This window comes from Melanostigma gelatinosum (assembly GCF_949748355.1).
Source record: "Melanostigma gelatinosum genome assembly, chromosome: 2".
NCBI classification, from domain to species: domain Eukaryota; kingdom Metazoa; phylum Chordata; class Actinopteri; order Perciformes; family Zoarcidae; genus Melanostigma; species Melanostigma gelatinosum.
This window is the reverse complement of record NC_136635.1, coordinates 31,574,576-31,587,990: the sequence shown is the minus strand read 5'-3', so window position 1 is coordinate 31,587,990 and position 13,415 is coordinate 31,574,576. Positions and strand designations below refer to the sequence as shown.

General features: G+C 44.8%; 1 protein-coding gene across 1 annotated transcript in view; it reads right to left on the bottom strand.

Moving 5' to 3' along the window:
- otog (otogelin) overlaps positions 1-13,415 on the bottom strand; it is a gene marked incomplete at both ends in the record, with an annotated part of 58,309 nt that overhangs the window by 19,260 nt on the left and 25,634 nt on the right. Inside the window, 12 exons of the mRNA XM_079291941.1 lie at positions 209-288; positions 604-721; positions 1,970-2,248; positions 2,414-2,590; positions 3,675-3,701; positions 3,959-4,115; positions 4,588-4,704; positions 4,966-5,085; positions 5,689-5,835; positions 6,035-6,169; positions 6,603-6,741; positions 8,089-8,196. Of these exons, the coding sequence (XP_079148067.1) occupies positions 209-288; positions 604-721; positions 1,970-2,248; positions 2,414-2,590; positions 3,675-3,701; positions 3,959-4,115; positions 4,588-4,704; positions 4,966-5,085; positions 5,689-5,835; positions 6,035-6,169; positions 6,603-6,741; positions 8,089-8,196 (1,604 nt within the window). The remainder of the gene's footprint in view (positions 1-208; positions 289-603; positions 722-1,969; positions 2,249-2,413; positions 2,591-3,674; positions 3,702-3,958; positions 4,116-4,587; positions 4,705-4,965; positions 5,086-5,688; positions 5,836-6,034; positions 6,170-6,602; positions 6,742-8,088; positions 8,197-13,415) is intronic.

Sequence of the window (13,415 nt, the reverse complement as noted above, 5' to 3'; positions counted from 1 at the left end):
AAAATAAAAGTGCACAATACACTACTTTATAATTCATCATTGAACTTTGCCATAACAATGCGATTAATCACGATTAAATATTTGAATCGTTGCCCAGCACTAATTTTAACTAATAACACCATTTTTCACTCGCCACCTACTTTCAAAGCGTGTAACCGCTGCTCTGACTGTCCAACCACACAGCGTCCACATCTGACAAGATACTCACAGTCTTCAACGAAGACACAGCGACGGGTGACCTCATCCAGGACCATGTGGGGGGGGCAGACAGGAAGGCAGCCCTCCACTCTGCACAGAGAGCGACACATGCCGTGAGAAACAAAACAAAGTACAACGAAACGTACATGAAGCTTCTAAAACACAAGGGAGTGAAACACAGTTTGACTGGATTCAAAAGTCTGAATTGTTGAACATCACGTCCACATCTTTTCAGTGCAAAAATATAAATAGACAAAGAGTACAAAGTGTCAGAGAAGAGTTCTTTGTCCTGTTCGTCCCAAATAAAGCTCTTATTTTCAGCTCCATCAGAGGCCTGACGTGTGCCTCTGAGTCCAGTCGAGACTGCGTTTGTGTAACGAACAGGTCAAAGGTCAAAGGTCTCACTGTGGGACGGCGACGCAGGCTTCAGCTGACGGGTCGCTGCAGGTCTTGAAGCAGGGGACGACGCAGGAATCGTACCGCCACTGACATCGAGGACCCGGCAGGGCGTCCGCGCTGGGGCCTGATGAAAAACACACTTTACAGTTTTACTTCAAGGTCACGAGGCTGTTACGCCTCAAACATCGGCCTCGCTGAACGGACATAATCTGATCTGAGCATAGCTAAAAGAAAACTGTCTTATTGTTTTTATGTCGTTTATTTTTGCGTATGTATTTATTTTTCGTTGTCTATGTTCCGTATATATTTTTAAAGCCTCCTGCGGATAGTCGTTAATAAGCGATTCAGCACAAACACTTCCCGTCTCGCAGCCCCTCCAGGACGTCCGCTGAGCAGCGTCACAGAAACAGACCTTCAGCATGAAGCTGCTTTATTCACTGTTTTAACCAGCGGGTCTGTGTGTTCAGAGAGAGGAGAGGAATGACGAACGCTGAAGGAATCCAAAGCAGGAGAAGCTGACGGCAACAACCCCCACGATCCCACGCTGCGTCACCACACGCCGCCTCTTGTTGTTGTTTACATTTAGAGACACATAGTGGCAGAAATGACACATTGTGTTTAACCCTCTGAACCTGGTGGCGGGTTTAAAAAGCTCGCTTTCTCATTTTAATAAGTCTTAAACAGACATTATCGTCAGATTTCAAACTTTCTGACGGCCCTTGAACACATCATGGATGAACCAGGAGAAAAATCTCACGGACTGCAGGCTGCTGAACCGAGCAGAGAGGAGATGTCAAAATGTAAATACTCACTATATAGGTTCCACTGTTTTCCAATTCTTGTCGAAGAAATGATCAGAGAAATGTTATTTTTTGTGATTTAATGTCATTATAACTGTTATGCTGCACTAAAGACACGTTTGAGCCTCACAACTGTTTGTGGTTCAGTGGTTTAAGTGCTTAAAGTTGCATCATCATCTCTTTCATGTGTTTTAACAGTGGCACCGTTACATCAATGCACCAACGAGGAGGCGAAGTAGAGAAATGAGATGAGCTGTCTCGTTTTAGTTTTAGTTTTCTCTTCAAAATGAAGTTTGTGACGATAAAAAACAAGATCCCGTTTTCATGAAACGGAAATCTCCTTTAAAGATGCCGGATCAAATATTTATACATTGTTTTGTTTTGTTTATTAATATTTCATATTGTGTCATAGTTTTCTCTTTATTAGAGTGGACATTTTCTACGGAGGCTATAAAACACTGCGAATCACTGAATGTTTTCAAAAATATTAAAATCAAATCCGTTATTTTTAGTCATCAATCGCGGTTTGTGTGATGCGTTCGCTGCCCGTTGGGCGTTTCAGCGCCGCTGACCTGTCAGTCTGAACAGCGTGGCCTTGCGGAAGCTGTCGGCGTGTCTGTACTTCAGCAGGTGGAGGCGGACCGGCGTGGCGTGCAGGAAGAAGCCCGGTTTGGCGTGAGACTCCAGCGAGTCGTAGCCGGCGGTCCATGTGTTCCTGTGGAGGACGAACGTGGCCCCGTCCCAGAATGCATCGCTCTCCTCCCATTTGGCCAGCCTCACCTGGCCGCCGGGGCTCGCGGACAGGAAGTAGTTTGGTCTGTCGGCTGCCTCGAAGGAAACCCGCGATGTGTCTGTGGAGAGAAAAAAGATTCATCTGTACACCAGCAGGAGGAAGAAGCAGAGACCGAGGTGAAGAAACACGAGAATCATTCAAAGCTTCGCCATGTGTGCCTCGCTTTAGGACACTTGGTGGCTGGAGAGGAATATTCAGGTATGTCTGAATAGAAGTAGCTCACCGTGCGGTCGGGCTTGGCTGAGGCCCGGCGTCATCATGAACTGCAGGAGGACTCCGGCGGCGGCGGCGGTGCTGAAGTTGCCGCGCTGCAGGAACACGGAGCCACTGGACCCGCTGGCCGCCAACAGCGTCGTCCGATCCCTGAAGGTGATCAGCCTGAAGGGGCCTTTGCCCAGAACTGCAGACAGGAGGCCACGTTAGCATTCACGCCGTTTCAGACCCACTTCCTTCACTTCACAGCGACATCTTGCAAACCCTTTTGGATGGATTTTTCCAGCAGCACGGAAGTGAAGTTTAAAACCGGAGTAGAAGCAAAAGTACATCCAGTGAACCCAGAGAGACCCACAGACTATAATTCACCTCTAAGATCCAACTACCGCAGCGCTAGATGGCACCAGATCCGAGTACACACTGGATCCTACACACAGAACAATCGCCGCAAACAAACAAACCTGTTTAGTGTTTTTAAGGGGGGATCTTTAGCGGGAGCTGGAGGGAAGGGGGGCACGTGAGAACCAGAACCAGGACTGAGAGGGGCAGACTGTCAGACCTGCTGCAGTAACATGAGGGGTTTTCTAAAGGCAGTCTGGTGAAACACGACCACTTTAGTCCACAGGGAGCACGAAAACACAAAATAGAAGTTCCCTGTAGCAACTTTAATTCAAATCGATTGTGTCAGAGGACGTAGAACATTCTGATGGAAGTAGATGATGGCATGTCTGTGAAGAGGAGACTCGTGGGACTCATTATACCAGGTCTGTCAAACTTTCGCCTAACATTGAAGATTCATCAGGGCATGTAGTTCATATGATACCAGTGTCTTCACTCCAGCTTCAAGGCTGAGCTCTACAGCCTCTTACAGACAGTGATGTGGACCTCCGGCTCTCAGAGGGTGAAGGAGCAAAAACGGGCAAAAAAACCCCAAAACTGTAGAATTATTGTTTAAATCTCAGTAATCCTGAAACGAGCGACCAAATATCCCTCCAGTTCTGTCTGTGTGGAAAGTGTTTTACATGTCACTTATAGAAGCAACCTTGTAAATGTGACTGTGTGTGTGCGTGCGTGCGCATGCGTGCGTGCGTGCGTGCGTGCGTGCGTGCGTGCGTGCGTGCGTGTGTGCGTGTGTGTGTGTGCGTGTGTGTGTGTGTGCGTGCGTGCGTGCGTGCGTGCGTGCGTGCGTGTGTGTGTGTGTGTGTGCGTGTGTGTGTGCGTGCTGTATTTGGTCCATTATCTTATAGATCAGCAGAGATTGTTGATCGTACCTTTGTTGTAGAATTCACAATCATACGCTGCAGAGAGAAGCACAGAGAGAGTTAATAACAATAATAACAACAGTTATATATGTTAAAAAGTGCTTCATAAGAAAAACAGGTTCCTGTTGTTAATGAGGCATATCATGTATAATTATATATTATGATAGTGTTTAATAAAGAGCTGTTTCAGTCATGAATAGAATCAGAATAATGTTTGTTGTTGAAGGACATCTGCTCTAGCTGTACATGATGACTTGAAACAGGTTGAAGTGAAGTAAAGCGCTCTGACTCACGGCACAGAGACGGCGAGCGCCAGTCCACAGGAACGGCCTCGTGGCAGCAGCGCTGGGCGTACGCCGCCACGCTGCTGCAGAAACACTCGCAGTCGCCTCCTCGGCTGCAGGCGCACGTGTCGGCGAGGCAGTTCATGTAGAACCAGGTGACGTCCACCTGAGCACGCGAGAATAAAAGTAGTTAAAGAACATGTACCTCATATTTAGACAACTTAATAATGAATAAATATCAAACAATATATATTTTATACATATATATTTATATTTTATTATATATATATTATATGTTTCATGAATATTTGTGTAGTTAGGAAATGATTGAGAATAAAAGTAGTTCAAAAATGTAAATCCAATCTTTTCAGTATCAAACACTTATCACGCTTGGTAAATGTAAAACTCTAATAGATACAAATATTACATTTTGTATTTATTCATTATGCATATTTAAAATAAATAAATAATCACGTATATATATATATATATATGTGTATTTTATCATAAATTATATTTTCATCATATTTGTTCGTTATATTGAGTGATCTGTCTTATATGTTCACAGTAACAAACACAGTCAGATATCTTACGAGGATCAGATCATCAGAAGCAGCAGCTGTAGTTCTGGTACTCACCACCGGGTGGCAGGCCTGGAAGACCTCGCTGAGCAGGACGCCACACTGACGCTTTGCAAACGGCTCTCTGAGCGGACTGAGGCTGCAGGGGTGTCTGATGTCTGGACTGTTCACACACTGAACACGCACACACACACACACACGCACACGCACACACACGCACACACACGCACATGCACACACAGCTGGGGTTGATTACAACTTCTTACTAGAGGTAAAGCAGTAAAGCAGAGGTGGAAGAAGTATTCTGATCCTTTCTTTACTTACTAAAAGTACTAATACTACAGTGTAAAAATACTGCTCTACAAGTAAAAAGCGGATATAAAACAACCAACTCTAAAGCTACAGTAAATGAAAGCTTGATGACGTCTCACTCACCTCTGCTGCCGTCCAGCTGTTTCCAAACTCCTGTGGCGTCGGGGAGTCCATGTTGTCGGGCGTCCGCATCTCGTTCACCGTCTTCGTGTCAAAGTTCCCGCACAGCCCACTGAGCTTCCCCTGAACACATCACCAACATCTCTCTGTAACTGGATCTCATTTATACAATGATGTCCACTCAACAGCATCCTATGCTGAAAAAGGTAGAACCGCCCCGTCTGTTATCCTCGTCACACTGCTACTGAAGTGTTGCTGCAATACAGCCTCTGACCACCGACGGCAGCACTTAGCGCTCTGCTGCTGAACAGGTCACGCGTTACCTTTGATGTTTGATGAATGTGACTAAAATGTTCCGGTTTTCTCTGACAGCCAACATACACTCAAATATGTAAAGCTTCTTTGAGGAACTTTAATGTTGTGTTGATTCTGGCGCCCCCTGTGGACTAAAGTGGTAGTGATCCTGAGCACCAGAGTCTCTTTAGAAACCTCTCATTTTACTGCAGCAGGACCAGAGAGAAGTTCCTCACAGTAACTTTAACAAAGCGATCTCAACTCAAAGTCCACCTTCTTAGCTTTCGCTCATGTCACACTGTCTTCATCGGTGGTGGAGTTTGCTCAGTTAGCTGAAGGTAACTTTAGATGTACTTTAGATGTACTTTAGATGTACTTTAGATGTACTTTAGATGTACTTTAGATGAGTACATTTTAAAGTTAGTCCCGTACCTGCCAGCGAGGTCCGACCTGGATGTGGACGGTGGTCTTGCGGTCCCAGAGGACGGTGACGTCTTCATCGGGGAAATGAACCACTGTGAAGTATCCGGCCGGCCAGATGAACATCCTCTGCTTCCTGTCGATCACGCTCGAGGGGTTCTGCGAGAAACACGAGTCGTTTCTCAAAGATGTGATTCCTGAGTTGACTTCAATACGACGAGCAAACAAATCATCCACTTCAAGGCGCAGCAACGAAACATCCACATCATTCAGACGCACATACTTTAGAAACTAAGCTTCTTTTTACTGCGACAGCCTGCGTCGTTCTCATGAACTACAAACAGAGCGCGTCTCTCACCGGTGCCCCAGAGTCTTCATCGAACGCTACGAAGGACCTGCCGATGCTGATCAGCAGAGATTTCCTGCAGATGACTCCGCTGTCGAAACAGTCGACGTTCTCGGCCGTTACGCTGAGCATCACATCGTCGCTGCTCTGTGGAGGAGAGGAAGCACAGTCACGTTAAACTTAATATCAGATACGCAAACTTCTGTTTGGCCTTTTCTTTCTGCCCTATTTGGATTTATTCTTTTTCTACGTTCTTCGTCGCTTATTTCTTTACTGCACAAACTCAAGTTTCCTCGATGCTTGATAAAAAATGATCGGAATGATTTGACGGTGATGTTGCAGTTAATTTGGACAACAAAGCTCCACAATACTGTCAATAAACAGGGGAAATGGGATTCTTTTTATTTTTTACTTCATCTTTGAAACTGCCAAAGTCACAGCAGACGCTGATTACTGGAGTGATTAACTTTAGTGTTGAGTATTTTTCAACAACAACTGAGAAATCCCAGCCCCCACATAAGAGAAACAGTGCAGATGAATATGTCACGGGTTCTGTCTCTTAAATGAACACGGTCAGTACCTTCACCAGATAGACTTTACATGCACCGACGTAGTCAAACAGCAGCCCGTCAAACGTCCTGTAGTGGCGGTCGCCGTAGGCCATGCACATGGACGGACACGGACGGAACGCACACTGGAACGTCCCGTGCTGGCAAACACTACAAAGACAGCAGAGCGTCAGTCATTCAGCAGCAACTTGTTCCCACTGAGTGCGAGGACATCTTTGTGTTGGCGTCTGTAATGGCCCCTCCTTTTGTCGAGAGCCTCGGGTTTTTTACTGCGGTGAAGAAAAGCCGCCGGTGAATTGTCGAAGGCTGAATTTGCGCTATTAGTCTTCGTCCCACGGCTGCGGCGTGAAGAAGAAGCGACAGATCGCTGGGAGAGCGATTTCTTTTCACCAGCGATGAACAGTCTGAAGCAGAGAGTCGCACAAGGGCCGCTCTGTCTTCTGTCCCGTGATGGATTGTCCTGTCCTGAGAGTTATGGATATCAGGTGGCCACAATCTCAGACTTTCAGGCAAAATCTGACTTTGAAAGAATTAGCATCGTTGTTGGAGATTTGTCTTGATTCTAATGGACAGAGTGTAGAATACCCAGTGGCAATGAGTGATTTCAGAGACCCCCCAAAGTTTTGCTGTCGAGGGTTTGGAGGGGCTGAATGGGTCCATTAAGGGGCCTCGGACCACCCAATGACAGATATTGTTGGCGAATGATTTGGGGGGGGGGGTACAAATTTGTGTGGCATGACAAAGGCAAATACGATTTGTTTTTCAAATCAGATCTTTAAGCGTCCGCACTGCCATCTGCAAGTGATCAGATTCAGGATTTGTGTCCAGGCATCAGCAACTGATCTGAATGTGCGGTGACTCCGGTGACGCCGGTGACTCCGGTGACTCCGGTGACGCCGGTGACTCCGGTGACTCCGGTGACTCCGGTGACTCCGGTGACACCGGTGACTCCGGTGACTCCGGTGACGCCGGTGACTCCGGTGACTCCGGCGTCACCGGCGTCAATCGCGCTGTGAAGTCTCGGGGGGCAAAAGCGAGAAGGGAAAAGCAGAGTGAATGTGAAAGAAGTATTTTAGAAAAGGAAGAGGAAGAACGCCGGGCTTCTTGGCAAATCTTACACAAATTACAACTTCCTGGTTCATCACATGATGCCATGGGGCCCAAAAATACTTTTTCCCATAGACTTGAATTGGAAAAGAGAGGTCTGTTCCCCATCATGTCGTCCTCCACAGCGCTCTGCTCGTAGCAGCGTGGATTCTGCTGAACACTTCCACACTTTGAAATCCTATTTGAGCGACCAGAGCATCAGAAATCCGATCCGGAATCACATTTCAAATACAATTTGCAAAAAACATATTTTTTTTTGTTCTGTCCAGTCTTTCCAAAATCAATCTGGAGAGAAAAATTGGATGAAGACCTACTGAGGGAAGGAAAATATTGTGTGTTTTAACAAACAAACGTGATTGTATATGCAGCTTAATAAATGCATGAACGTACCACTGGTGGCAGGGGGAGGAGACTCGGTCTCCGGGGTAATACTCCTTTCCCTTCCACAGGCAGGGGCAGGATGCAGGTTCAAAGCACTCGTCTCCATGTTTCAGCAAGCTGCAGGCAAACATGACAACTGTTAAAGATAAAACACCTTTGCTGCGTGTCTACTGATGAGATGTAGTGGCCTGAGTTCTGGGGCTGTGTTCTTGGTTTAATCCTGCAACTGTGGACCTTTAATCTTCATGTTTCCTGTTCAAACATCCAGCAGCAAGAGGCCGACTTCAGTTGGTTTGGTTCATCCATTGAGAACGATGGTTTATAAATATATCACCACGGTTACAAGAACAACAAAATCTCTGTCATTTACTTTAAACTGGTCTGAGCTGTAATGACAGCTTCTCTACTCAGGGTCCACTCGGTCCTTCTAGAACATTCAGAAGCTTCAGGAATACTTTCCATGACGTCCATTTCTATCATGCATTTTAGACAAACCTATAAATCGTTATAATCTGCGTATAATTATAGTTATAAGCACTTATAAACATTCATAATGCTTAACATCACAAAAAACTCACTCTTCAGACTACATTGACTCAAACAACGACGCGTTGCATCCAGCTGCAGCGACAGCTGTTTCAGGTGTTATCTATACTGTCACTCAGATGAGTCTTTAAAGTGTTTGTTTTCGTCGTCATTCTGATGTTCATCATTTCAAAGTTGTGTCAAATTTGAGCTCTCATGTTCAGCTGTGACCCGTTTTGCAGAGTTTCGTGTTGTTCTTGCAGAGATGTAATGATATTTGTTCACTTCACTGAAAGCAAACGATTATCACTTGATAGTGACTTATAATAAGCTTGTTGTCCTGGAGTCGCTTTCTTTCATGCTGAATGACGTGATCCCAATAATGTGTGAGCACACCTCTGGCGGTGCTTTCGTGTAAATCTTCGTGGAGAAACTCAGTTTTTGAAGAAATTCAAGGAACGTGACCGCGGTGTAGTCCACATCATCGTGGTCCTGGATCCATCGTGGTCCTGGATCCATCGTGGTCCTGGATCCATCGTGGTCCAGGATCCATCGTGGGCCTGGATCCATCGTGGTCCTGGATCCATCGTGGTCCAGGATCCATCGTGGTCCAGGATCCATCGTGGTCCTGGATCCATCGTGGTCCAGGATCGAGCTGCACTTGACGGGCGGACAGCAGCACAGAGATCAGGACTCCGTGTTCACGTCGTGATGATTTGTGCTCAAACAGTCAGTTGATGGACAATGTTCTCCTCATGTTGAGTTCTTAAAGTGAAGATGTCGGACGTACTGTATTATCTGACCAGAGATTTGTTTTTGTTGCTGCTGTTTACATTCATTGTGATGCAAATTAAAAACCTATTGTTTTGTTTGTCATGTGTTTGTGTGACAAACTGAATTCCTTTGTGCATCCCTGTGTTGCATAGTGACAATAAAGGACCCTTGAACCCTTGATTGTCCTTCCTCCTGCACGCTCTACCAACACCAACACCAACACCCCTCAACTAAACCAAACAGAGTCTCCAGTCGGTGAGAACGCGTCTGACGGGGACAATCTGCTGCTGAGTGACAGAGAAACCGCTGACCCGAGTTCATATGAGACAACGGCACGAGGACGTCCTGGAATTCAGACAAACTCCTCGTGAATGAACCAAAGACGAGCAGTAGATGTGAAGCCAATCAGAGTAAGAATCAGCTGATTGAACTGTTGAGTGAAATCATCAATGGGGCCAATGAAGGAGCCTCCTAAACCAGTGCAGTCTAAATGGTAGTTTCTATACAACACAGGCATGGTTTGGGGCTCCTGTGTTGGATGATGAGGACCGTCCTCAGAGGCAGAGCCAAAGCAGAGAGGAGGGAGAGCGTCAGGCGACCCGTGGATGAAAAGCGGTAACACTCGTTAGCTACATGAGAAAACCAGACAATTAGGATTCTCAGCGATAGAGAGAGAAACGCTCTTTGTCTGGGACGCCTCCATTTGCTTTCCACTCCGCGGGACGAGGCTGATAAGTATCTTGTAATATCCAGAGTTGAGCTACATCCACTGGCGAGGCCGCGGACAATGAAGCGACATGCTGAATGGTCCCGCCACAAACCTCAGCTTCACCCGAGTAGAGTTACTCCCCAGATGAAACCGTGTCAACAGCTTCCTTTGTGCCACCGCCAAGCTGCCGTATCGATGACTCTGATCAAAGATTCTGCAATCGTTCATTCTCCCGAAACCCACGTGCACATTATGAATACATCCTCGTAAACACGGCCCTGATTTGCAATTGGACGAGGTTAAAAAGTGGCGGTCGAAGACGTAGCTGCATAGAGCGGCAACAGGCGAGCGAGACGGCGCAGTGTGTGATGCATCCGGGGTTCTGCACGGCCACTGAAGATCACAGCTTTAAATAAACCAGATAACGAAAGCACGAACCGTCACACGCTTTCAATAACCTTCAGTGTTTGTCGATCTTCTGCCTTTTTTCAAAACTACTAAATCACACGTAATTATCTTGAGTAGTACAGAAGTGAAGCCAGACGGCAACCTCCGGTTCTGAAGAGTGAAGTCGATGCTTCATGTGTTAAAGCTGCATTCTCTCTAATGTCCACCAGGGGGCGACTCCTCTGGTTGTATAGAAGTCTATAGAAAATGACTCTACTTCTCTCTTGATTTATTCCCTCAGTAAACATTGTAAACATGAGTTTATGTCTCAATCTCTAGTTTCAAGTATTCTTCAATACAGCATGATGTTCATTTAGTACATTATGGTCCATTTAGAGTCACACAGACCATAAAGCAGGGGATGCTTTAGGGCGGGGCTTACTGTGATTGACAGGTCTCTACCAGAGACGTATATACGGCGTCTCTACGTCACTCCTATATGATAACTTCTGTTTACTGGTTGCAAAAAACAACAACATGGCGTCACCATGACTACGTCCACTTCTTATATACAGTCTATGGGTGAAGCTACGATTGGCCAGTCTGCGTTAGAGGGGCGGGACTTATCAAAGTGTCATTTGGTGGATTAAGAACATGTACGTTGATTTCAAAAACAGACACAAATCAGGACATTCAGCTGGCATTGTATGAAGATATTTCATATGATTATATATTGATATATTTATTCAACGTGATAAAGTGTAGAAAAAAAATGATAACAGTCTAAAACAGGAACCTACAAGTTTCCTGATTTATGTCCTCAGTTTAGGTTTGCCTGAAGGTTCCTCACACATTTATTTTTGAAATCGTAGCAGTGAAATTAAGAAGTGATATTGAATTAATTATACTGAGGAACAACCCTCAAATCCCCAAAAATGTTCTTCCAGTCAACCGTTCACAGATGAGTCATGTGACCGTCATCTCCCCTCCCAGTCGTTTGTGAACGACGTCATCATGTTAGTTCATAACACCTCCAAACCTCTCCGCGATGGTCTACGCCGGGCAGCCGGGTTTCTACGGTTGTGTACTGTAACCTAAACCAGGTTCTGGTACGCTGATGGTCCCGTGCTGCACCTGAGAGTCCAGGTTCATATGAGTTCAGCCGGACTAATTGTCACAGAACGAGGAATGAATGGTCTACATTTTGATCATAAACAAAGTGTGCCATTGTGGCTGAAAACACAATGGCTTCTTCTGTCTGCACCTCAGCTAATTATTTCCCATTCGAGGTTTTAAGTCCTGCTGCAGATGAAAACCTTACAGTTGACTTTGAGTTCTGTTTTTCTTCATGTTTTTCCTGATAATCATCTAAATCAATGTACTATTACTGAGGGAACACCTGCTTATCATCTGCTGTCTGAACTGTGTAACCGGCAACAAGCCATCAACTGAGCTCCACTATGACGAGGAGGGATTGTAATTATCTGTAATCTCATATTCATGGGCTACTTTATTACCTTTATAAAAGCCCTTTTAAATTTGGTTGCAAAATATTTACTCAAATGTAGATTTTTAAGACTTCCTGCTTCTAAAGCATCTAAAAACAAATTGAGCTTCTGCGTGTAATCCCCAGACCTTTTAAAAGTGCTTTAATCAGTGAACTATTTGTGCCGAGTCACAGAAGATTTCTGAGCAGCACGACTCAGCGCACGACCACATGACGGCCGTGATGACGTCATGTTCTGGAGCTCCGTCGGCTCCACGACGGAGTGTAAGCTGAGCTTCACGCCGAGCATTGCTCCCGACATCAGATACCATAATCAACTTCATTCAGTTCCATCCACACAATGCTGTCGATTTACACACTGTCAGAAACAACACGTCATAACTCTCAAAAACAAGTTATAAATATCAGACTCGTGCCGAACCTTCAAACCGTTGACCCGTCGCTGCACTTATTAATACAGCCGTCATCAGGGAGCTGAATGAGATCTCTTTGTGTCCATATTGACCCAGAATCAGCTCACAAACGATCAGGTTCCTGTGGCTGAACATGACCGACGTGATAAAGGTCGTCTTCTCAAAGGAATAAATGAATCCCAGCGTGAGGTCAGAGGTCTAACCTTTTCTGTGTGTCACTGTTAAAACACACACTGATGCTTTTCATAGACCACGACTGAGAAATGTGGGTTAATAAAGGTGTAAAGTTTCACTTGTGTGGAGTTTATTTGACTTCATAAAACGATTATTCACCTTCATACTTTAACACTTTGAGTTCTAGAAGGAAATCAGCATTTTGTACGCTGCTCAACTGGCCCTAAATCAAAATACTTCTTTTATTTTGTTGGTGTTTCACTTTTGGTTAAACCCACAAAAACATAATTAAACTCATCCTTGAGCTACTGGCTAAAAGGTTAAATCTTATCTTTTTGAATAAACTTAACTTGCATACGTTTCTTTTATACTTTTTTTATCTTACATTATATAAGTGGTTGTTTACTTTAAGGTTAAAAAGCAATAAATATATTGTAAAGATTGAAAGATATTTAACAGCAAAATATTGCCCCACTGAGTACACATTATGTCACAAATTCTTTAATCACAAAACTCCGGGTTTCCTTCTCAAAGTGTGATAGCTTCCAGTTACATTTTTTTAACTTCACATGTTTTATCTTTTGTTGGGACTTTGGTTACCGGTGTTACCAAATAAACCTTTTCAACAGGGATCACTGATTATTCTACGGGATCTATATGCACATTCTATCGTCAAATGTATGTTCAGCTGTGTGATGATTAACATTCTGATCTTTTACTTTTTAATTTTGTGTTCTCCATTATTCATTACACTTTACCACTTGAGTATTATTTGTGGTATCCTTCTCCTTCTTCTCCTTCTTCTTCTTCTTCTTCTCCTTCTTCTGTATGACTGACCATGTGTTGC